At 36.4% G+C, this 25,623-nt stretch overlaps 2 protein-coding genes and 1 pseudogene across 9 annotated transcripts in view; 1 reads left to right on the forward strand and 2 right to left on the reverse strand.

Moving 5' to 3' along the window:
* Nucleotides 1-3,531, reverse strand: part of LOC140855236 (probable E3 ubiquitin-protein ligase LUL2) — an 8,416-nt pseudogene extending 4,885 nt beyond the window's left edge.
* Nucleotides 1-21,179, forward strand: part of LOC140855599 (uncharacterized) — a 113,927-nt gene extending 92,748 nt beyond the window's left edge. The window contains exons 1-12 of one of the 8 annotated variants that reach the window (XM_073251692.1): nt 14,699-14,873; nt 14,968-15,508; nt 16,065-16,238; nt 16,624-16,694; nt 16,845-16,952; nt 17,820-18,109; nt 18,295-18,364; nt 18,632-18,687; nt 19,448-19,523; nt 19,619-19,655; nt 20,458-20,572; nt 20,751-21,179. In XM_073251692.1, coding sequence (XP_073107793.1) covers nt 16,659-16,694; nt 16,845-16,952; nt 17,820-18,109; nt 18,295-18,364; nt 18,632-18,687; nt 19,448-19,523; nt 19,619-19,655; nt 20,458-20,572; nt 20,751-21,000 — 1,038 coding nt within the window. In that variant the 5' untranslated portion in view covers nt 14,699-14,873; nt 14,968-15,508; nt 16,065-16,238; nt 16,624-16,658 and the 3' untranslated portion in view covers nt 21,001-21,179. Of the gene's footprint in view, nt 1-14,698; nt 14,874-14,967; nt 15,509-16,064; nt 16,239-16,623; nt 16,695-16,787; nt 16,953-17,819; nt 18,110-18,294; nt 18,365-18,631; nt 18,688-19,447; nt 19,524-19,618; nt 19,656-20,457; nt 20,573-20,750 lie in introns of those variants that run through there. The other 7 variants (XM_073251689.1, XM_073251690.1, XM_073251694.1 and 4 more) reach the window with 7 other exon arrangements.
* A 2,695-nt stretch (nt 21,180-23,874) lies between these two features.
* LOC109505347 (laccase-21-like) lies at nt 23,875-25,333 on the reverse strand (the record flags this gene model as incomplete). Its single annotated transcript, XM_073251312.1, has 2 exons — nt 23,875-23,947; nt 24,062-25,333. A coding segment is annotated over one exon (945 nt), but the record flags the coding sequence as incomplete, so codon positions are not given.
* Nucleotides 25,334-25,623: the final 290 nt, after the last annotated feature.

Here is a 25,623-nt window from a genome sequence, read left to right on the forward strand (position 1 = left end):
AGATCAGCCTAAATGGAGTTCAGATGGAGAAGTTACGTGCAGAAGAAGTTCGAAGAAGGTGGCACAGCCCATGAGGTGATGGAGGCCGGTGAAGGCCGCCGGCAGCGTGACTGCACGTGGACCCACAGGCATGCGTGATGTGCGGCCCAGGCCCGGGCGCGCATGCACGGGTGAGGCCAGGCCCAGGCCCAGGCGAGCACGCGTTGCATGGCCCGCATAATTTCCTCACACGGTCCACGTGCAGTGTCAAGGGTTTTCATGGATCGAAGACTCATGTTGTGCAATCGGATGGTTAGGCGGGAGCCGATCTTGATCTGACATGTCTAGGAAGCTGTTTGGGTGCTGTGAGGAGTCCAACATCAGCTTTGACTCCTATTTCGGCACGAATTCAGGCTCTAATGGCCCCTATTGACAAAGCAGAGACTGTGGTCGCTTTGATTGTTCGGTAAAGGATCACAGTAGCAAACTGAGAGGCACCGACAGAGAGGCAGGAGAGGATGCTTCAGGTAGACTGTCAGACAACGGACAGTAGTCACTTTAGGGGTTTAGGGGTGTTTTCCTAAAGAGTGAGTTTTTGTGAAGGAGAGTTTTTGTGAGGGAGAAATTGGGTGTACGAGGATTGAGGGTGTGATCTCCTCTTTGTAATTTTTTTTCTCATAATGAAACTTGCATGCTCTGTGGAGGTAAGCCTTTTTTGGCTGATCCATGTATTTGACTGTTTCTATTTTTTTTTTGCTGCAATGCGTGGTATCAAAAAGGTCCTATGGAGGTGGTGTCCTGCCAGACATCTCCAACAAATGATATCAGAGGGAGGCGGTATCAGGACATAGATTATGGCGGTGGTGAGTAAGATTGAAGATAGAGAAGATAGGATCAATCAAGATGAAAAGTAACAGATTTGATGGAAAGAACAATTTTTTCTTGTGGCAGGAAATGTAAAGGACGTGCTCATCAAGCAAGGATTGATCGATGCTCTCTTGTGCGAGGAGAAGCTGACTACCATGGAGGTGCGGGATTAGAGACGGCTCTAGATGCAGATAGTGAGTACGATCAATTATACCTACGGATGAGGTGGTGATCCATGTACTTGGGGAGACTTCTCTAATGATCTGTGGTCGAAGCTCTAGGAGTTATACATGACGAAGTCTTTAACCGATACTCTCTTCCTCTGAAGCAGTTCTACCAGCTACAGATGACTGAGAGACAGAGGTGCAGGAGCATCTCAGCCACTTCTAGAAGATCTTCACCGACCTCCTCAGCATTGGTGAGAAAGTTGAGGAGAAGACCAGGGCGCTGGTCTTGCTAGTGTCGTTTCTTCCTTTGTATGAGTCCCTGATGACTGCTCTTCTAGTAAGAAAGAGCACCATCAAGATGGATGAGGTCATCACTGTGATTCTTCAGAATGAGGTTCTTAGGAGGAAGAATCCAGCTTCGAGCTGAGATGGCAGCTCAGTTTTGGTAGTTTCTGGAGGATTAGGAGGTGGTAGATGGAGCGATAGAAGATCGCGACAAGGGCGGTCCAAGTCCAGGATAAGGGACTTAAGTAAATCAGATGTTATCGATATGACAAGTTGGAGCATCTAGTCAGAGATTGCTCTAAACTCAGGGATCAGATGAGGGCTACGATAGCGATGGTCAGTAGCAAGTCAGAGGGTGATGCCCTGAAGATATATGATATGGTATCTACTTCTTCCTAGTAGTAAATTTTAAATTCTGCATGCATCTATCATGAATATTACAGAGAGTAGTTTGACTCCCTAGAGAGCAGTGAGAGCACTGTTTATCTACTGAATGGATCGAGTTGTATGATTAAAGGCATCGAGATAGTCAGTTGGAGGACACATGATGGTGTAGTGAGGAGATTGGGAGAGGTCCGAGAGATATCTGATTTCAGACAAAATTTTATCTCACTGAGCAGACTGGATTTAAAAGGCTACAAGATGGTAGCTGATGGAAGAATCATGAAGGTGTTGCATGGCGATAGGGTTATTTTGGAGGAGAAGAAGATGATGAAAGGATATTACTACCTGACGGAGAGTTCAATGTGAGGTGAAACTTCAAGAGCCAGGAGGAGCCCAAAGCGAGGTGGAGCTCCAGGTGGAGGTAGATCGAACACGAGATGCGAGACTCAGGAGGATGAGAGGTGATATCACAAGGTGAGATTCATATTGCCGCAGAATGATATCCCGAGCAGATCTCAGATCAGGAGGAGCATAGCATACGATGGAGATGAGATCGAGCAGCCTAGCTTGACTCCCATGTCTGTCCATCCATGATTAGCAGGCAATTGCTCTATGGTATAGGGGCGAGGAGATCCAAAAGCTCTTAAAGTTAGAAAGAGATCGAATGTCTAATCAAGAAGGAGATTGTTAGAATTTGATGTCTCAAGATTCAGTCTACACTGAGCTCACAGCGAGATCCGTGACAACGAATGGAGTCCAACGAGCCTAAGATCAGTCCAAACAGAGTCCAGATGGAGAAATTATGCATTGAAGAAGTCCGAAGAAAGTGGCACAGCCCACGAGGTGACGGAGGCCAACGGCGAGCAGGTGGAGGCCACAGCGGCGCAACTGCACATGGCGGCGAGCGGCTCAGTCGTGAGCGTAAGGCCCAATGTGCAGACGCATGGGGCCGTGCGGGCGTGCGCATATGTGGCCTAGGCCCAGGCGGGTGCATGCTGTACGACCTGCACAATATTCCTCACACAGTCCATGCGCAATGTGTGGACCGACGGTCCATGGGGACCCATGTGGATCGAGCGAACATTTTCCCCTGGTTTCACATAGTCCACCGTAGATTGAAGGTCGTTTTGGGCTGATTTCTCACGTTTTACAAGGGATTTTTGTGGATCGAAGATTCATGTTGTGCGATCGTATGTTAGGACGGGAGTCGGTCTTGATCTGACAGCTCTAGGAGCTATTTGGGTGCTGTGAGGAGTCCAACATCAGCTTTGACTCCTATTTCGGCACCGACTCAGGGCTTTAAAGGCCCCTGTTGATAGAACAGAGATTGTGGTTGCTTTGATTGTTCGGTAGAGGATCGCAGCAGCAGACCGAGAGGCACCGACAGAGAACAGGAGTAGGGTGCTTCAGGTAGGCTGTCAGGCAGCGGACAGCAGTCACTTCAGGGGTTCAAGAGGATCTTCCTAAAGAGAGAGTTTTTATGAGAGAGAGCTTCTTGTGAGGGAAAGAATGGATGTACAAGTATTGAAGGTGTGATCTCCTCTTATAAATTTTTTCTTTTCTCATAGTGAAGCTTGCATGTCCCGTCGAGGCAAGCTTTTTTTAGCTAATCCATGTATTTGATTGTTTTTGTTTTATTTTTTTTTCTTTTTGGCACAATGTATGGTATCAAAAGGGTTCTGTGGAGGTGGTATCCTGGCCAAACATCCCCAACACCCCCTGGCTCAAACCGGCCCACCCCCTCTTCCTCTCCACCCCAGCGCCCCCCCTCTGGCTCAAACTGCCTCCCCCTCCTTTCTCCCCACTTACCGAGCTCATGAAGGGCGTCGACGTGGTCGAGCGTCGCCATGCGAGCGCATCGGGCCACGCCGACCACCCAGCACCCATCCCATCCAACGCCACCCATGGTTCCACCGCTCCTTCACACCATCCCCCATGGTCCCCCTCCCTCGGTCGCCAGCCCCACCACCCGCCCTCCACCCCTCGGCTCCATGCTTCCCTCACTCGACGGCCCCCGCTCGTGCCCCCCAACTATCGTGACACCCGATGGCTCTGGGCACCACCCGTGCCACCCCCGGCCCTTTGTCCACAACGAGGATCGTGAGCTGCGAGAAATGGGTCAGTACATGGCTCGTTCCATGGACCGCACTTTATTTTTTATTTTAAATAATAATATAAAAATAAAATATATAAAAAATAAAAATAATATAATAAAAATTAATAAAAAATTTAAATTATTTTTTAAAAAAATTTATGATCAATTTTGCAATAATTTTTAAAAAATAAAATATTATAAAATTAAATTATTTTTAATTTTATTTGCTAAATTGGTCACAAAATTTTACGATCAATTTTGTAATTGATTTTTAAAAATAAAATATTATAAAATTTAAATTATTTTTTATTTTCGATCGCTAAATCGATCATAAAATTTTACAAGTAATTTTGCAATCAATTTTTAAAAATAAAATATTATAAAATTTAAATTTTTTGAAAATTTCAGTCACTAAATTGGTCACAAAATTTTACGATCGAAAAAAATCGATTGCAAAATATTTGCAGCTAGGATTTTTGCAACCAATAAAAATCGATCACAAAATAAATTAGTGACTAATTTTTATTATTTTACAATCGATTTTTTGGTCACTAAATTTCTATTTTCTTATGGTGAATGTATAGCTCCAGTTTCTAGAACTATTAAAGTAAAGATTACATTTTTAAGGCTTATTGCTATTATATAATTATATTTATCAATTACATATCATTATTTAAAATTTATAAATATACTACTAAACAAAAATATCTATAAGTTTCAGAGAATTCAGATTATGCAATACTCCAAAGTGCAGAGTAAATTTACTATTACTAAAAGAAAGCATTAAAATTCTTAAGATTAAGAGACTAAAAGTTTGATATTCAGTTCTCTAACTAAAAATTAAAAGTACTGCACTATGAAAATTGTTTGTGATGAAGAAGTAGTGATTTTGTAGACTTCAATAAAGGAAAGAAAAAAATTTAAGGGACAGTAGTAATGAAGTGGGCTACTAAGGATAAAAGGGCCAATCAAAAGCTAGACTCTATTTTAAGATTTATGTATTAGTATCCATATATACACATATATTACGATTCACGGTTTGGTCTTGTCTAATATTTTTACAAAATCAGATTAGACCATTAAACTATTTTATATAAAATTCATAAATCAAGCCAGACCATTTTAATTTTCAAATCAAACTATATTGATAAAAATGGTTTGATCTGGTTTGGTTTAGCGATTTGAATCATTTAGTGAATACCCCTACTCACATTTATGGGTCAATTCAGTTTGAATCAGTTTTTTCTAAATCAAAATTAAAATCAAATCAATTTCATAGATCGGTTCAGTTTAAATCGGATTTTGCTAAACTAAAATTGAAATCAAATCAAATATGAAAAAAATCGATCCAAACCAAATTGAAATTAATTCAGATCATCTGCATTACTCTTCACTTTATATATAAAATCATATTTGGACCATACTATACATAGTGACTGTAACAATTATTGTCTTATGATGCAAAAAATAAGTTCTCTATTACATTTTGGAGTGCGGGCTCTCTACTGTGCATGCGATGCACCACACCATATGATGCATCACGTGTATTGTCCATCATATGATGGATGGCCATGTGTAGCATACATCCCAGTCTTCTGTGTATGGGGCCATCTATTATCCGATGAATGGTACTGTGCTGTATACTGCACTATGCAGTGCACACAGAGGATCCATGCTCTACATTTCGGACACATTTTTTTTTGTTTCCTTTTTTGCTCACAGATCATTTGCTTATTCACCAAGTTTCTTGCTTGCTCAGCATTTTGGGGTAATTAGATAATGCAAATGACTGGGGCCGTTTATCCTGACATAAAATCTACAATGATGCATGCAAGCGGTTGCCTTTATAAATACTCGATGGGGGATGTCTCGAAGGCCAGACAGCACACAGAGCAAACTTCTCTCACTTCCATTCCCTCCTATCAAGTTATAGGCATCCTAAGGTTCTCCATCATGCAGTTGTTCGGGTTTATGGTGTTATGTAGTCCACTTGCTATCCCAGTTTCAGCTATGACTCAACATTATGACTTCGTCATAAATTTAACTCCATTAATTTTGCCATTTGAGGTTTTCTATACGAAAACAAATTTTTTGAAAAAAGATTCACATATATACAATCTAAACACATGCTCATATGGCTAGCTTATGTTTAGTTTTTTTTCTTTTTCTTTTTTTGTTCCCTGAATTTTTCCTTGATTGGAGCTCATAGATGTCTACGTACGTTATGGTCACTATGATGGGCTGACTTAATTGCTGCATGATATATTGATAGTTTCAAATCATGCGTATATCTTTCCAATGGTCCATAATGATTGCTTAAATAATATTGCTGCAGATAGAAGAAGCTTCATACACGTATATATATGAATTTTTTCTCAAAAAATCTGTTTTCATATGAAAAACCTCAAATGGCAAAATTGATAGAGTTAAACTTACGACGAAGTCATAATGGCGAGTTATAGCCAAAACTGGGATAGCAAGTGGACTACATAACACCATAAACCTGAACAACTGCATGATGGAGAACCTTAGAATGCCTATAACTTGATAAGAGGGAATGGAAGAGAGAAGTTTGCTCTATGTGCTGTCTGGCCTTTGAGACATCCCCCATCGGGTATTTATAGAGGTAATCGCTTGTATGCATTGCTGCAGATTTTGCATTAGGATAAACGGCCCAGTCATTCGCATTATCTAATTACCCCATGCTTGGATATGTGTCACATGCTATCAAAGGCATTAATGATTTTTTTGGGAAAGCAAATTATTTTTGTATCAATGGAAATTTCCCAAAATAGAAACGTGCGTTGAGTTCGCTCGAGCTATCTCTTGTAGATATACTTTATGAGTGAGCGATAGGGTTATATTGGGCAGGTGATAGACTTGATGAGCAAATGATTTGCTGAGTCATGAGTAGGCTATGAAGACGGTGAGCAAGCGAGAAACTTGGTGAATAAGCAAATGACCTGTAAGCAAAAAAAAGAAAAAAAAGATGTGTCCGAAATGTAGAGCACGAATCCTCTATGTGCACTGCATGATGCAGTATACAGCATGCAGTACCATCCATTGGATAATAGATGGCCGCACACATAGAAGACTGCGATGTATGCTGCACATGGCCATGCATCGTATGATGGATAACGCACATAATGCACCGTATGGTGTGGTGCATCGCATGCACAGTAGAGAGCCCGCATTCCAAAATGTAATAAAAAACTTATTTTTCACATGATAAGACAATAATTATTACAGTCATTATGTATAGTACGATCCAAATATGATTTTATATATAAAGTGTGGAGTAATGCAAATGATCTGAATCTGGGGTATGCATGAAAAATCATTCAAAATGTAAAATCGATTCAAACCGTTAATTTCAGTTTGGTTTGGATCGATTTTGTTCAAATCCGATTTGATTTCAATTTTAGTTTAGCAAAATTCAATTTAAACTGAACCGACCTATGAAATTGATTCGATTTTAATTTTGTTTTAGAAAAAAATCGATTCAAATCGAATTGACCTATAAATGTGTGTAGGGGTATTTACTAAATGGTTCAAATCATTAAATCAAATCAGACCAAACTATTTTTATCAGTATGGTTTGATTTGAAAACTAAAATGGTCTGATTTGATTTATGATTTTTATATGAAATGGTTTAATAGTCTAATCTAATTTTATAAAATTATTAGATGAGATCAGACCATGAATCGTAATATATGTATATATATAGATACTAATACATAAATCTTAAAATAGAGCCTGGCTTTTAGTTGGCCCTTTTATCCTTAGCAGCACTTCATTACTACTATCCCCTAAATTTTTTTCTTTCCATTATTGAAGTCTGAACCAAGGAACCCTACTTCTCTTTTATTACAAAATCACTTCTTCTTCGTGACAAACAATTTTATAGTGCAGTACTTCTAATTTCTAGTTCGAGAATTAAAAAACCAAATATCAAACTTTTGATCTCTTGATCTTAAGAATTTTAATACTTTCTTTTAATAATAGTAAATTCACTCCGCACTTTGGAGCATTGCATAATCTGAATTCTCTGAAATTTATAAATATTTTTATTTAGTAATATGTTTATCAATTTCAAATAATGATATATAATTGATAAATATAATTATATAATAGCAATGAGCCTCAAAGGCGTAATCTTTATTTTAAAAGTTCTAGAAACTGAAGCTATACATTCACCACAAGGAAACAAAAATTTAGTGGCCGAAAAAATCGGTTGTAAAATAATAAAAATTAATTGTTAATTTATTTTACGACTAATTTTATGATCGATTTTTATCAATTGTAAAAATCTTAGTTGCAAATATTTTACGGTTGATTTTTTTCGATCTCAAAATTTTACAACCAATTTAGTGACCGAAATTTAAAAAAAAATAAATTTTGTAATATTTTATTTTTTAAAAATCGATCACAAAATTTTACGATCGATTTAGTGACTGAAAAATAAAATATAATTTAAATTTTATAATATTTTATTTTTAAAAATCAGTTACAAAATTGGCCATAAAATTTTACAACCGATTTAATGATCAAAATTAAAAAAATAATTTAAATTTTATAATCTTTTTTTTAAATCGATTGCAAAGTCGATCGTAATTTTTTTTTAATTTTTTAAAAATAATTTAATTTTTTAATTTTTATTTTTTAATTTTATTTTTTATATTATTATTTAAAATAAAAAATGGGGCGCGGTCCATGGAGCGAGCCGTGGACCGAACCCATTTCTCGCGGCTCACGGTCTCTGTGGATCGGGGGGCCGGGGGTGGCACGGGTGCTGGGGCGGGTGGTGCCCGGAGCCGCTGGGTGTCGCGGTGGTTGGGGGGCGCGATCGGGGGCCGCCGGGTGCGGGAAGCGCGGAGCCGAGGGGTGGAGGGCGGGGTGGTGGGGCGGGCGGCCGAGGGAGAAGGGACCACGGACAGGCGTGGGTGGCGCTGGAGGAGGGGGGACCACGGGCGGGCGGCCGCGGGAGGGGGGACCACGAGGGGATGGCGCGGAGGAGCGGCGGAACCGCGAGTGGCGCCGGATGGGATGCGTGTAAGGCGGCCGGCATGGCCGTGTGCGCCCGCGCGGTGACGCTCGGCCATGTCGACGCCCTCCGCGAGCTCAGCGGGTGGGGAGGGAGGATGGGGGAGGCGGTTTGAGCCAGGAGGGGGGGTGCCAGGGCGGGGAGGGAAGAGGGGGATGGGGCGGTTTGAGCCAGAGGGGGGTGGGGCGCTGGGGCGGGGAGGGAGGAGGGGGGAGGCGGTTTGAGCCAGAGGGAGAGTGTCGGGGCGGGGAGGGAGGAGGGGTGGTGGGGCGGTTTGAGCCAGAGGGGGGGGCGGCGCCGGGGCGGGGAGGGAGGAGTGGGGGTGGGGAGGTTTGAGCCCAATGGGGGACGTCGGGGCGGGGAGGGAGGAGGGGGTGGGGTGGTTTGAGCCAAAGGGGGGAGGGCGGGGAGGGGTTGGGCGGGGGAAGGGACGTCGGGGCGGGGAGGGAGGAGGGGTGGGACAATTAATTTTTAAAGAAGAGGATTTTTGTTTTTTTGGTGAGAAGAAGAGGGTGGGTTCGAAATTTTTTTTTTTAAATTCAAATTTACTTTCAATTTTTTGATTATAATTTATAAAAACTTAATTATAAAATAAAAATAATTCAAGATATTTTAATTATTTTTTAATTTAAATATATTTGAGATCAATTTTTTTGTTGTAAAATTTTAAAAAATTTACGTTTGAAAAATCAATTGCAGAATACTCGAATTATTTTTTAATCTATAAATAATTTTACGATTGATTTTTGAATCACCAAAAATTGATTTTGTGATCTAAAATTGGTCATAAAATTATTTATAGATTAAAAAAATAATTTAAGTATTTTGCTATCAATTTTTTTGGTTGTAAAATTTTTTAAATATTTTACAACTGAAAAATTGATCGTAAGTATATTTTGCAATTGAATATAATTTTTTTCTTATTTTTCTCTGAATACGATATAATTTTGAAATTTAAAATCCATCTTTACCATTCATTATCTAAAAATTTATTGTTAGAGCATCATCGCAAATGACTGCCTCGATCTAGTAGCCTTAGTTATGTCGATTAATAAAATTTAATTTTGATGGTCACGAACGATCATATGATGATCTGGTAGATAGAAAATATCGATGGATCCAAAAACTTACAATAGTGATTTCGGTGATATTTATAGCATACTATCAAAATTTTACTTCAATCAGACATCATTATCACGATCAATTTAGCACAGGATAATTTGGCTCGTTAAATAAAAAATGAGTGATCAAAAGGTCAAACAGCATCCGATTAAGATAATTTTGTAGATAAATAATCTTTGCTACTATTTTGATCGTTTGTACGGTGATGATCGTAAAATTCAAACCGCATGTATATGAACGATTTAAAATTATATGCCTCTTGATATTCATTCTTAAAGTCCTTAAATACACTACTACAGAAAAAGACCTATGGTAGTAGTTTGAAACTGCTGCCGTAGCCTACGGCAATGGTTGTATAACTGCTACCATTGTAGCCGTCACCATAGCCTATGGTAGAAGTTTTTTTTTCCTATAGTAGTGGTTATATCAACCACTACTATAGAACACCTATAGAACACCTATAGTGGCTTTTTTTCCTATAGCGGTGGTTTTTTAAGCTATTGCAGTGGCTGACAAACTGCTTTCCATAGCCTTTGATCAGTCAATATTTTTGTTTGACTATGACAGTGGTTATATCAACTGCTACTATAGATCACCTATGGCAATAGTTTGTCAAGCCACGACAGTGGTTCCCAAATCGTTGTTGTTAGCTACGACAGCGGTTAAGTCAACCGCTACCATAGAGCCTATGGTAGCAGTTGACAAATCACTATCGTAGCCTTTGATCGATCAAAATTGCTGATCGGGGGTCGGACGATTGCTAGTAGTTGCCGATCGGCTGCCTGCCAGTGGTCGACGACCAACGAAAAGGGACGGCGATGATAGATGGGGCCCACGGTGGCAATTGGCGATGGTCGAGGGGTGTTGGCAAAAAGCGATGGTGGCAGGCACTGGGTGGTGCTGTCGGCGGCGATGGCCATCAGGAGGTGCCGGTGGTGCCAACGGTTGGGGTGGCATGGCATCTAGTGGGGTTGGCGAGGGAAGGGGCCCATGACGGTGGGGCCCACGATGAAATGCTGAGCCCTCCACCGCTGGCGATTGACTACTTAAACCTTTATATACCCTTCATCTTTTTTCCATAGTCGATGTGGAACTATTAGAATGAACCATTGTTGACCTACGACAGCGGTTGCCATTGACCGCTGCCGTAGGTTAGATTTATGACAGTGATTGATTATAACCACTGCAGTAGATCAACCTACGACAGCGGTTGCCCTTGGTCGCCGTCGTAGGTCCAACCTGCGGCAGCAGTTTGCGATAATTACTACTGCTGGTAGAATATAATTTTTTTCTAAATATGGTATAATTTTAGAATTTAAAGTCCATCTTCACCATCCATTATGTAAATAATTATCGTCAGAGTATCGTCACAAAAGACAGTCTCGATTCGGTAGTCCTAGGTATGTCGATCAATAAAATTTAATTTCGACGGTTATGAATAACCGTATAATGATTTGATAGATAGAGACCACCGATGTATTTGAAAACTTTCAATAATAATCGCTGTCATAGATCAACCTATGATAGTAGTTTGTAATAACCGCTACTGTAGATCTGACCTATAGCAACGATTTGTAATAACCACTGCCATAGGTTCTATAGCAGCAGTTTTCTAAACCACTGTCGTAGTAATCACTGCTGTAGGCTCTTATTATAGTAGTAGTAGTTATACTTGTACTTTTGCAAGATCTGCTTAACATGGATGGTTCCTATATGTATGGTTCGGATTTTACGATCACCATCGTACAGACAATTAAAATAGTAACAAAGATCATTTATGTAAAAAATTATTTCATAATCGAACATCATTTGACCTTTTAATTACTCATTTTTTATTTAATGATCTAAATTATTTTATGCTAAATTGATAATAATAATAATATCCGATTAAAGTAAAATTTTGATAGTATACTATAAATATCACCGAGATCTTCGTAGTAAATTTTTAGATCCATCAATGATCTTTATCTATCAGATCATCATCCGATCGTTCATGATCATCGAAATTGAATTTTATTGATTGACATAGCTAGGGCTATTGAATCAAGGTGATCTTTTATAATGATGATCTAATGATAATTATTTAGCTAATGAATGATAAAAATAGTCTTTAAATTCTAAAATTATACCATATTTAAAAAAAAATAAAAAAAATTATATTCGATTGCAAAATATATTTGCGATCGATTTTTTGATTATAAAATATTAAAAAAAATTTATGATTAAAAATTGATCATAAAATATTCAAATTATTTTTAATCTATAAATAATTTTGTGATCGATTTTTTTGAATAATTTTACTCGAATTATATTTTTAAATTTTTTATTAATAAAATTGATCACTAATTATTTTTAAATTTTTTATTAATAAATCAATTGCAAAATTGGTCACTAATGAATTTCAATTTTTTTATTAACAAATCAATCATAAAATCTATCACTAATTATTTTAATTTTTTATTAACAAATTGATCTTAAAATTGATTGCTAAATATTTTTAAATATTTTTATTAATAAAATTGATCATTAATTATTTTTAATTTTTTATAAATAAAATTGATTATAAAATCAATCACTAATTATTTTAAATTTTTTATTAAAAAATCAATTACAAAATCAATCGCTAATTATTTTTTGTTTTTTTATTAATATATCGATCTCAAAATTGATTGCTATATATTATTAAATTTTTTTATTAATAAAATTGATCATAAAATTGATTGCTAATTATTTTAAATTTTTTATAAAAAATCTATTGTAAAATCAATCGCTAACTATTTTTATTTTTATTAAAAAATTGATTGCATAATCGATCACTAATTATTTTTAAATTTTTATTAACAAAATCAATCGCAAAATCGATCCCTAACTATTTTCAATTTTTTATTAAAAATCAATTTTAAAATCAGTTGCTAATTATTTCTAATTTTTTATTAAACAATCGATCACAAAATTGATTGCTAATTAAATCAATCACAAAATTAATCTCTAAATATTATTTTTTTATTAATAAACAATCACAAAATTGATCGTTATTTATTTTTAAATTTTTTATAAAAAAATTAGTTGCAAAATCGATCGTTAACTATTTTCAAATTTTTTATTAAAAAATGGTTGCAAAATCGATTGCTAATTATTTTTATTTTTTTTAGTAAAATAGATTGCAAAATTAATCGCTAAATATTTTTAATTTTTTATTATATCAGTCGTAAAATCAATCACTAATTAAATCTATTACGAAACGAATGTCCCTTTTTTCTCTTCTCGCTTCTCTCTTTATCTCTCTTGTTTTATCAAAATAATAAACTTATCTTTATCAAAATATCATATTGATCATTAAAATTATAAAATAATTTGTATCAAGAAAAGATAATATATCTTTATGTATTTTGAAATTTAAAATTAAAACTCGTTTCGATTTGGAACATATTTGGAATTTTCTCCTATGAATTTGAAATTTGTCTCTCTCTACACAAATTTGATTATATATATATATATATATATATTTATATATATTATTAATTTCTATCAAAATTTTGACCATGACTTGATTCAACTTGATCTGAACCCTCTTATTGAGTCGCTCCAATCTAATTTGAGATGGATACTAGAGGGTATGGATATAAAATTTTTAATTAATTATAGGATAGATATAGATATTGATCTACGTGATACATACTCGATGCTATCTCTAACTCATTTAGCAGTAGCTTATAAGATTTAGAAAGATTTAAAATTTAAAATTAAAATTCATTTAGATTTAGAATTTATCCATCGGATACCTCATATTGAAATTTAATTTATATATTTATATAATAAATTTATTAAAAATCTACAAATCTAAAAGTATATATAATAAATTTTTATTAAATTTTTAATAAATTTTATAATTTATAAAATTTTTATAATAAATAAATATATATGAAATTATTTTTTGTAAAAATCTATAAATAATAGGATGGTACGAGGATTTGAGACCCAAATTATTGGATGGCCTAATTACTACCTTAACCAATAAGACACAATTATCTACACTTAAGTTATATTAAAATTATAATATAATTTATATGTAGAAAAGCTGATATATCTTTATGTATTTTTAAAATTTAAAATTAAAACTTGTTTTGATTTGGGATAGATTTGAAATTTGTCCCTCAAATACTCACTACTTGAATCCAATTATATATATTATTAATTTTTATAAAAATTTTGATTATAGATTCGACTCGATTCAATCCGATCTTCCTCTTTTATCGAGTTGATCCAATTCAATCTGATCTGATCCAAGGCAGATACTAAATGGTATGGATATAAAATTTTTAATTAATTATAAGATAAATATGGATATTGATCGATTGATCCATACTTAATATTATTCCTAGCTTATTTAGCAATATTCTATAAAATTTGAAAAGAGTTTGGCATTTAAAATTAAAATTCATTTGGATTTAGAATTTGCCTATTAGATATCTCTTATCGCATCCTAATTTTATATATTTATATATATAATAAATTTATTAAAAATATATATAATAATATTTAATAAATTTTTATAATTTATTAAATTTTTATAATAAATATATATATAAGTAATTTTCATAAAAATATATAAATAATTGGATGGTATGACGATTTGAATATCAAATTATTAAAAGGCTTAATCACTATATTAACTGATAAGATACAATTATTTATATTTAAATTTAAATGAAATACTAATATATCTATCTAAACTCTTATGTACACACGCACACGCACGCCCATCACAAAACTCTAGCTACCATCCAACCTTTCCCTGGTCGGCTGCTCCAAGCCCTATTTGGCCGCTCCAACCATCCGAGACCCTGAGGACGGAGAAAACAGAGGAAAATCTGGGGAATACATAGGAAAAATCAACGAGAACGAAGGAAGGACGGAAGAAATCGAAAGGTAAGATCTTTTTTCCACATGGATTGATCTTTTTCTTTCCTTTTCCCCTCGTTTTTTTTTCATTTCATTCTTTTTTCTGCGGTTTGTCGTGAAGGAGAGCATCTCAGGGAGATCGGAGGCTGGGGGAAGGCCGTCGGCGGGAGGGGAGGCCGTCGGTATGGGGGAGGAAAAGGATGCCTAAGCAAGTCTCCGTATCTTATTTTTTTGTACCTGACATTCCATTTGCTATCAAAAGGAATATTTCTTCTTCTCTTCCACTTAGGATTTTTTGTTTGATTTGAAGGGGTTTCTTTAAGAATTCTACATCTAGTTTCTGATCTCGATCCAACTCTCATTGACCTAGTTTAATTTCTGCGGAGAATTGTTTTTATATTTTCTCATGTTATTTTATGATATTTATTTTTCATGCCCCAATATCTATGTGCATATTAGGTTGAGGTATCAGTTGAGGTAGAGTATGTTCCTGAGAAGGCTGATATAGAAGAGGATTTTCTGGAAGACGTCAAGAACGTTTTTGAGAAGTTCAGCTTCAAAGATTCTGCTGCTGCTGTTATAGAAGAGTATGTTCCTGAGAAGGCTCTTAGAAACGAGTTGTGTCGAGGGTGGAAGCCTCGTTTCTTCTCCGCCTCAAAAAGGTAAATTATTTTTGCCCCTGAAAAATTTAGTGGGTTTTGTCTTCTTTTATGAAAGCTGTGCTGGATTTATATTCCGTCGTTGGATTTAAGCATCAAGAGGGTATATACTCACAACCAAATCGTATCATTTCATGGGCCTACCTTCTCTTCTTATCTACTGCTAGATGTTTGACGAAATGCCTCAGAGGCTAGGACTGCAATCAAATTTGCATTCTCTCTTTTCTTGTTCTTTACTCCTTTTGTCGTGGGTACCCTTTTTTTTCCCTCTCTATTTGAAACTGAGACATTGATCAGTGCTACTTGATTTTATAAATATTTAAAGCGAAAGATAAATTTCAGACGGAAACAATATGAGGTGGGGTCATGTTACAACAGAGATGCATTGTAAGCTAAGATCGAGTGTACCTTTGGACAACATATGCACCAAAAGGATGATTAGAAAATGTGCATGATGGGGAGATGAAAACAACCTTTGTTTCAATGGGGTAACCTTGATCTTTAGCCGATGATTTCTTGCAAATGTCTAATATTGGTGGCAATTCTTTGCACTTGACAGGAACTTGTATATAGTCAAATTATTTGAAGAGCGAGCTTGAGCATGGACTGGAATTGTGACCAATGACTATGGCAATTCATTACTTGAAAAGAACAGGAAAGTGAAGCTTCAGAGCGTCTTTGATGAGATCACTGAAATTGAGTGATGGAATCTGTTTAACCCATAGATACCTAAAGATGATGATGGATTTTTGTAGTTTGGCTGCTGTTGGAATGACCTTGTTTGGTAGGAATTATGTTTTAAGTGTGATCCTGGCATCCACCTAGATTAATGTTTGTACTTTAAAGTAAAAATGGGATAAAATTTTAGAATGCAGAAAGACTTTAGCAGATTGTTCCAAACAGGAAAGCCTAATTCCAGTCTTGAAGCATATTTCACATATCAAATCTTGGTTATTATATGGAAAACACTGAAAGCCAGAAGAACTTAAGATCTGAATCATTATTAATCTGCAGAATTTTCTATTGACTTTTCATACAGGATGCTGCATCTTTTGAAGTTAATTTTTTCCACTGTAACAGAAGAGATATTGAATAATAGTGATGTGTGATTTGTTTGTAGAAGGAAAGGAATCGTGGGAGAAACAAGAAGTAAATGGAGTGTGTGGTGCAAGGGATTATTGAGTCACAGGTATTGTCTACTTGTCACTACTACTGCTTTTTCATTATTCTATGCCATGTTTGTTTTATGCTTTATTGTTTAAAGCTAATAATCTGTATTTAGTGCGAAAGATTGGCATCCTTTGTTTCGTGGAAACATCATTGTGAAACATGATTGAAGGTATGGGATGCAACAGCAGCGGATCCAAAGCTGCTAGTTTTTCTGAAAGCATATCAGAATACAGTACCTGTTCCAAGGCACTGGTGTCAGAAGCAGAAATTCTTACAGGTGTCTTGCCCTCAGACATGAATGCTATGGAGATCGTAATGTACATTATTATATGAGGGGTGTATATTACTTTTAGAGTGGTCATATAAGGGGGTGAGGGAAGATAAAGTTGATAAGGGGGTGAGTGGTCATATAAGTTTATATTACTAAATTTTTGACATCCTGAAATCAGTTAAAATTATGCGCCTGGATTTTGAAAGTCAGTCGTTATGCATCACACAAACTGAAACATCTTCTTTTTGATATTGCAGATGTTTTGAGATCTTACGCTGCGTTCAAATTTTTCAATTTCATATTGGTCATGAATCATGTAGTTTAAGTGTCTATGCAAAATTCATAACTCATGTTTGTTTCATGTTGGACATCTAGATATTCCATTAATAAATCATTACCGGATTTGGTGGAACAAAAAAGAAAGCAGAACTATGTTGTTTGATCCAATTTTTAGTAGAAATAATTTATTTTATTTTGCTTGAAATCCTGGCCTGTATATTTGTCTCTTATTCGTGTTTGTTTAGCGGACACCATTTTTTTCTTCCTAGATGTTCTTTTGCTTTTTTGGATTTTCATAATAAACTAGTATATTCTTTGGATGTTCTTTTCCTTTCTTTACTTTAGAATATTTATTATTCAATTATTTGTTTATTTATATGCACTTTCTCATAATTTTATTATTTCTCCTTAGTAAAGTTGGGGTGTTATATTAACAGATAAATTATTGTTATTCTGTTTGTCTTGTTTTTATACATATCGTCCATGAAATAGAGATAAACAAATTTAATTTTATGGTAGTGAGTGTTTTTTTTCCTCTTTAATTTTATACTTTATTTTTAATATATGAATTGTTGTTAATCTATTCTCTTTCAGGTTAGAATGGATGAGGTCGTGCAGGCTGTCGAGAATGTGAAGAAGGAGTGGGATCAGACAGTTGTACAAATCCAGGAACACGTCAAAGCCATTGAAGGATGTGGAAAGTCTGGGAGAGGGATGGAGGAGGCAAATTCTCTTCCTAGACTGAATGGTGCTGCACAGGATGGTCTGGCATTGCTTAGATCAATGCAGTTTCGGCTTGATCTTCTTTCCCAACAGCTGCCTACGATTGAAGAATCACAGTCTGCACATTCAACTTTAGAATCATGGAAGAAACAATACCAGAAGTAACTCTTATGAGTTTGCTGTTCCCATCTACTAATGATTACTAGACTTTTTTCGTTTCCTAGCTATATCTTTTTTTGTATCTGCTTATTTGCTTTCCCCAGTTGTACGAGTACCTTTCATATTTTTTTTTCAGTTTTTAATTTTTATGCTTCTAACAATTGCTAGCCCTGCTTCATGTTTTCAGATTGCATATGAGCCTAAGGAATGCTAACTTGCAAGCAAAGAAGAACATCCGAAAAGCTGCTCAGGAGGAGGTGAGACCTCCTTTCAAACTTGGGATTTAACTCTTTAGATGTCCTTAGATTGTTAATTTCATTCTGCAATGCGAATCATCCTACAAAATTTGTGTGCTAGCTTTGACAAATTTGATGATCCTTTATAGTGTTGCTGTATTTCATTATGTGATGTGAATCCTTCTATCAAGTTTCCACATAAGCTTCAACAGCAATTAATGATCCTTACAGACTCTCTCTCTCTTAAAAACTCTGCTCCACTGCTAATATTGGATTCTAAATCTGCAGAGAGAGCTTCTTTTAGGAGGCGGAGAAGAGTCTACAATCCGCAGGCGTAATTTACAGTATGTCTTCTGAATTTAGTGAAACAAGTAATTTCTAAGAATTTTTTATTCATGCAATATCCTTTCTTAAAATGTTCATCATCTTAAATTATAAAGTGCAATCAATTGAGTTTATATGCATTCTCATGTTTATATTTTTGGTAAAGAAAAGTAATTGCATGGTTATGCTTCTTGTGCATAATCTTGTTTTCTGTTAAGGTATGAGGCGGGTAGAAAGACCAAAAGAAAAAGGTTTAATGCAGGGTTGATTGATGGCTATAAAATTTTAACCAATCTTTTAGTGGAACAGCCTGATGTAGACACCTTCATCTAGATGGTACAAACTTTAATTATTGTTGTTGCTGTTCTTTCTTTGTGTTATTGTTTGAAGATGAAATAGGATTTTATTTGATAGTCAAAGCCCAGACAAGGTGGAAGAGCATTCTAGACATTGAAACACCCATTCCTTTTCATGTAAAAAGAATGACTCAAATGTGGTGATGGTTCTAGTTCATCTATGGTCTGAAGTTTCTCAAGTTGAGGGCTGGGCAGCTTCTGACACTCTTCCTGATGTTGAGAAACACTGCACTAGGCTGTAATCCAAGGATCTTATATATTTTCAATAATTATAGCCCATGCCTTGGTTTATTGAGACTGAGATGCTTTCTTGAGTTGGTTATCTTCTTAGGGTGAACTCTGTAATGGTTGTTTATGAATAAATCTCTCCCACTTATTATGACTAAGAGGCATGTTACTGTGGTTTAATTTTCTGATTTTATAGGACAAAGGCTGGGATGACATCTGCTGCAGAAAGCATTACCGAGAGCCTTCGACGTACTCGTCAACTGATGGTTCAGGTGTGATTACTTGAGTAATGATAGTTGGTCTTGATTTATGGCTACCTAATGGGTAGATCTATTTTATAACACTGTCTTTCCATAATTTTCCACAGGAGGTGGATAGAAGTGCAAACACATTGGCTACTTTTGGTATGATCCCTTATTGCTTTGCTGTTTGTTAATTATATAATGGTTGTTGTACTGGCAATCATGGTTTGCCAATACAATGTTGTTTGTAATTTTCTTCAAGCTTAGTGCTTAAATTTGGTTCCAGTGATATTTTATGCTTTCCGCATTCATGGCCTTTTTAAACAACAAAAAGAGAAACAAACTATCATATGTTTTAATGTGGATTTCAAGTACATGGCTACCTTCATTTCATAGATAGATCCAGTTAGAGGACTTGTGTAAGCTTCTCTTGCATTGTCGTTGATAGATCAGATTATTACTTATTCAAGTTATTTTGAAAGAAATATAGTATTGCCTGCGATATCTAGAAAGAAAGAGGGAGGGTGAAGGGGCAATTCAGTTTTATTTCTACATAAAAATTGGATCGTTCGATTAGAAATTCTCGTTAAAAATGTCCCAAACCAAGCTTATGTTACCTATTTAGAAGTTATTATAGGAGGATTCATCCTAAACCTTTTCCCAAAGAACAATGAAAAGGAAAGAAACTCATTCCAAGAGGAGTCATAATTTAAGAGAGGGAATATGACTTGAGCTTAAGGCCCATCACCACGTAAATGCAATCTTGTAGATTGTGTGAGATTTTGTGCATAAGTACACCCCCCCTTTGGTGATGGGGCATGAGTCTTTGCCTTGATTACAATTTTGTTAAGGCAATTTAGATTTTCTTTTGCATTTGTGGATGTAACACATAAATTTACATTATTACATCATTATGTTATTAACAGCAGAATGTGATGCTCCATATATGTGATGTATTTTTCAGAGGAATCAACAAGTGTTCTAAAGAAAGCTGAAGGTGAGTACAAAGGACATCGCTCTTTGTTGATGCGCACTCGTCGCTTGCTTTCCACAATGCAACGTCAAGATGTTATGGACAGGTAAACATCTATCCTTATGGTTGCATAGCTATCAGGAAACGCTATTAAACTATTGTCTTAAAAGGAAAAAACCATTTTCTCTTGGATGGAGCTTTTAGCAAGCTACTGGAGATGAGGGATGGTGATTTCTTTTAGTTCAAACTCTGGTTAACATGCATTATTTCTATACTCCAAGCAGAGTGATACTGGTGACGGGATTTCTTATGTTCTTATCGACGGTGCTGTATGTTGTGTCGAAGCGGGTTGGGCTGCTAAAGTTGCAGAGGAAGCTGCTTGCAGCCATCAAGGCAGGTTCAAAAGGACATGAAGAGGTGGTTGTGGAAATCCAGAGAGCGGCAGTTGGAGATGGCTTGAATCATGCACCAGCTCATGAAAATGCAGTTCCCCAAGCAGAAATACCAGTGCCACATGTCTATGATGAACTTTGAAACAATCAATCCTACAGTTTAAGTTTTATTGTTCTATTTTACTTGTGTTTAGTATGGTAATCCCTTTCAGCCTATGCTAAAAATTGAAGATTCCTTTCTGTTCAAAATTTAATTGTGTTAATTGATCAAATACTGCATGCTTATCATATCTGAGAATGGAGATGGTTTGGATTGGTACATCCTATTGGCTATCTACTCAATGTATGTTTTTTTTCTCTTGCTGTCTATCTTTCTCTTTTTGATAATCTCAGAGCTTGAGTGTTTGAGAATGTACAAATCAAAGGCATTCTTTGACTTTTGAATGGGATGATCTGTTAAATCCAAGCCAACATAAATTGTTTGTCTGAGGATAGTTTTTGATTATGAAACAGGTGGAAGTCATCTAATTTTACTGTCAGGCGTCAGAAATTCAATTCAGAGGCTATTTATTTGCAGCGACTATTTAGGATCCTTTTTTTCTATATTTTAGCTGTAGTTTGGCCGGCGACGATCTCCTCCAATCTTATATGGATGCCAAGCTACTATCGATTCACTAAATGTGAGTGGGAATCAGTTGAGAGGAAGAAGTAACAAGGGGTGGGGTGCACTTCTTTTTTCCTTTCTTTTCTTTTTCTTTTTGGGATATATAGAAGAAATCAAATCACCATTTGTCAACTAACGATGGTGACGAAGATTTCATCTGGACTCTAATAGATGGAATAGATGCTTCGCATGGGGGAATCAAACTGTTTTTTCTTTTTCAATTTTTGGTGAATAAGCTACACATCTTAAATGGACCATTGATTTCATGGATTGTCCTCCCTCTTGATTTTTTTTCCTTGTGACAAACTTCAAAACTCCCTAAACTATGGACAATGAGATAGTAACAGATGGAAATAGAAGTGGAAGAATGGCTCTTAACTAAATTTGTGACACAGATGATGTCGAAGATGTTGCAATTCTTTTATATTTTCAAAAAAGTCTCTCCTACAGAGTAGATTTTTAATGCAATGAGATAATGAGATGCCGATAACTCTATCACCTTCCAACCAGCGACAACCGACAAATTCAATAGGTAGCCACCAAGGAAAGACAAGCCTGATGGCTAGTGATTGTTGTGTGATGATTACATAACCCCTAAAACATCTTCAAGAACCTACTATCAATCAATTTTTAGTTTTGAGGAAAACATATATCGGTCGGGAACGCTTACCTTTCACACTTGTCCCCTACCATTCTTCATGCTGGAGAAGCTCAAATACATCCATCTTTGTATATTTAAATTTGGAATTTTAGCAGAAAATTAACTTTTTGATGACTCAATGAAATGGCTTTTAGTTTTTAATAATTCTATTATGTCTATATATATTTCTATCGGCTATTATAATACAAGCTCTTTTTTTTTTTGGGTGAGAAAAATGGGAGTTGGGAGGGAGCGACCCTCGCATAGCTACCATCCCTGGGCGTGACCATAGCATCCCAACTTTCGCTGGAAAATATTCGATTCAGGACTGAATTTTAAGGGGCGGCCTCCTCCCCACCATATGGATGAACCCAACGGGTGAGTACGTCATCCCAGCCCCACCGCGGACCAATAAACCAGAAAAATCTTCTAAGCCCCGCGCCCAAGCCATAATGCAAGCTCCTTTAAGCCTTATGCTTACTAAACCGACGAAGCCTTCAGAATCTTTAGTTTGTAAGCCCATTGTTATTTGGCTAAACTCTATGGCCATGGGTTTTTAATTCGTTAGAAACATCTTGTTGGGAGTCCCATGCGTCCATGACCTTCTCGTATGCTCAAAAGTCTGATCTTAAAAGAATGATATTCTATATTATATTCTTAGATCTTTATTTATAGAATATTTTTTAAATAAAAAAATAAAATAAACAAGTTTAGGCAAAAATTATATATATATTTTTATGGACTTGATTTAGAGATTTAAATTAGAAAAATTTTATTTTAATCTGATAAGTATTAATGGATGAAATTAGAAAACTAGCACTATAACACCATGATAGAAAATTGAAACCTTTCGAGCATGAGTCGAAATCTTGTAACCTTCTGCAGTGTTGAAAAGTTTTGATTTATACAATTTTTATATTAGTTAAGTGATCTATGCTAATATGCCATGCTCCAAAAGCATGCTAGCTATAACATCAATCCAAACCAAGGCCTTTGATAGATTTAGGTTGCAGGTTTGAATAAAAAATGCCCATACTTCTTACCCCACTAAAGGTGCTCGTTGTTTGGAATTTCTTGAAGTACTAATTTGTTAGTCAATCATAGGGCTGATCTAGTCACAACGAAGTGGTTATTTCGAGCGAATATTGCCAACATCAGGGTTGAGGCCTATTTGAAGCACTGATCATTTTTTGATATGCCAAACCCAAATTAGAAACTAGATATCATTAAAAAGCATATACATATATTTTTGGTAAACTATCAAACACTGGATGTTTAAATAATAATTCATCTCATGAATAAGTTTAAAGATATTATACCCCAATTAATTTCCTACATTGGGATAATTATGGCTGCTTTTGATGGGACCTTCATGTCGCCAAATATGCTCTTGAAAGGACACTTCTTCGATCTATATGCTAATAGCTAAATTGTAAGCATTCATAAAAGCAATTCATATTTCAAGCTAAAATGGTAATCTATTGAGATAATGCATAGAGTTACGAACATCTTAATTATAATTGAAATGATGAGTGAATGGAATGATAAAACATTAGTGAAACAAATTCATCTTCAAATCCCCCATGTGAAATAGAGAGTATATCGCTGCCCTTTTATTTATAGTCTTCTACTAACACGAAAAGAAACAAATCTTCATTGCGGTACCTAACTTGAATAATATGAAAAAAAATCAATATTAATTTCTAGACCTATGATTTGTAATGAACACAGTGTCTATTCCCCAGCTGAGATGGCGTTCCAAGTGACAGTGCATGAACCATACACCTGAACAAATATATTCCAAGTGGATAGATAGAAATACAAAGAAAATATAATTAAAATTATTTTCACATCTTTATCTAGGAAAAAGAACTAAGAAAAGAAACCAAATTAACTCACCAGGGTTTGTGGCCCTGAATCTGATGGCGGCCCACCCACTCTTGGGCATTGCAACAGTGTTCTCAAATGGGGGTCCACCAAGTTATAGGTCGCCAGGTCCTTGTCCTTGTCATAATTTCCGAACCCCCTTCCCACCATGTAGAAGCTATAGCCATGCAAGTGAATGGGATGGTTCAACACTGCCAAAAGGTTGGTCCCCTGGAATGTGAGAAAATATTCATTGCAATGGTGATACCATGTCATATTTGCAACAAACTCATGAGAAGTCAGAAATCAGTGAAATACAAAGATAATGTAGATATCATTCACGAAAATCAATGAAATACACTAGAATCGATGAAATATAAAGATTCTTATTAATTTATGATAAATATGACGTGATATCACTGTCGCAATGAATATTTTTTCATCGAACACCATCTCCAGGCTAGTATTGTACTTCAGGACCTTGATTTCCGTCGTAGTCCTTAGGAACAACAAGCTCTTGGGCAAGTTATCACCGGTGAAGTTGAAGTAGAATGGCGGCTCACTCAAAAACCCTGTCCTATATACCCCGTGGATAACCCAGTAGTAGGCCTCAAGGACATCGATCCGTGGGGCGACAAAGCTTATGTTGTTAAGACTAGCAGCCAGTCGGTTTCCATCGGGCCCCTGGCACGAGCGATTCGGGCATAAAATCTCATTGACGGCTATGGTGATGATGATTCGTTCGTCAATAATTTGCGGGACATGGATCGGGCGGTCTTTGCTCGCCAGAGATCGGAGTTTGGTGGTGAATTTAGTTGCCGAGTCCATATCGTTGGAGGCAGGGAGGGAGGAGAATTGTGGCTGCGTGGTCGATGAGCCGGCGGTGGCATTGATGTACTCTATGATTGCTATGGTTGTGGTGTTATCGGAGGTAACACCATTGGCGCTCGCATACACTAAAGCTGCCATGTAGTAGCGATTGTTGGTGGAATTAGTAACTGGTTGGTTGGCCTTCGGGAGAAGGTCCATGATCTGGCCCGGCATGATCATGATGAACTCGGTCGTGAAGGATTTGGTGTAGCTCGCATTAGTGCCGACCACCGTGAGCTGGTATCCGGTGATGGCGAAGAAGAGCTCCTCGTTGAGGGCTGCATTGACCACTCGGAGGAGGTAGGTCTTGCCATACTCCACCAAGGCCTTGAATGTCCCCGTATTTGTGTATACATATGGAGAGAGAGAGGTAAACAAATGTGAGACAAAAGGATAAGATAGAGCACTACTGCGGGCATGACAGGTGGTAGGGATTTACCAGCTGGTTTGGAGCAGTTGTAGAGTCGCCTGATTGGCCGTTGATGGTGAAGGATAAAACTTCTATGGTCTGACCGACCATGTAAGAAATTATGGTCGGACCGTCATCACCTGCCACGTCTCATGTTAAAATACTAAAAAAATAGGAATGGATAAACTCTAAGGTATTGGAACAGTTTTGATAAACATCACATAACCCCTCAGGATTTATCTATTCCTATTTTCTTAGTATTTTAACGCACGCATAAGCGCACGGGGCATGTTTTGGAGATGTGGAAGGCGATGAC

This window comes from Elaeis guineensis, chromosome 2 (genome assembly GCF_000442705.2).
Source record: "Elaeis guineensis isolate ETL-2024a chromosome 2, EG11, whole genome shotgun sequence".
Lineage (NCBI taxonomy): Eukaryota > Viridiplantae > Streptophyta > Magnoliopsida > Arecales > Arecaceae > Elaeis > Elaeis guineensis.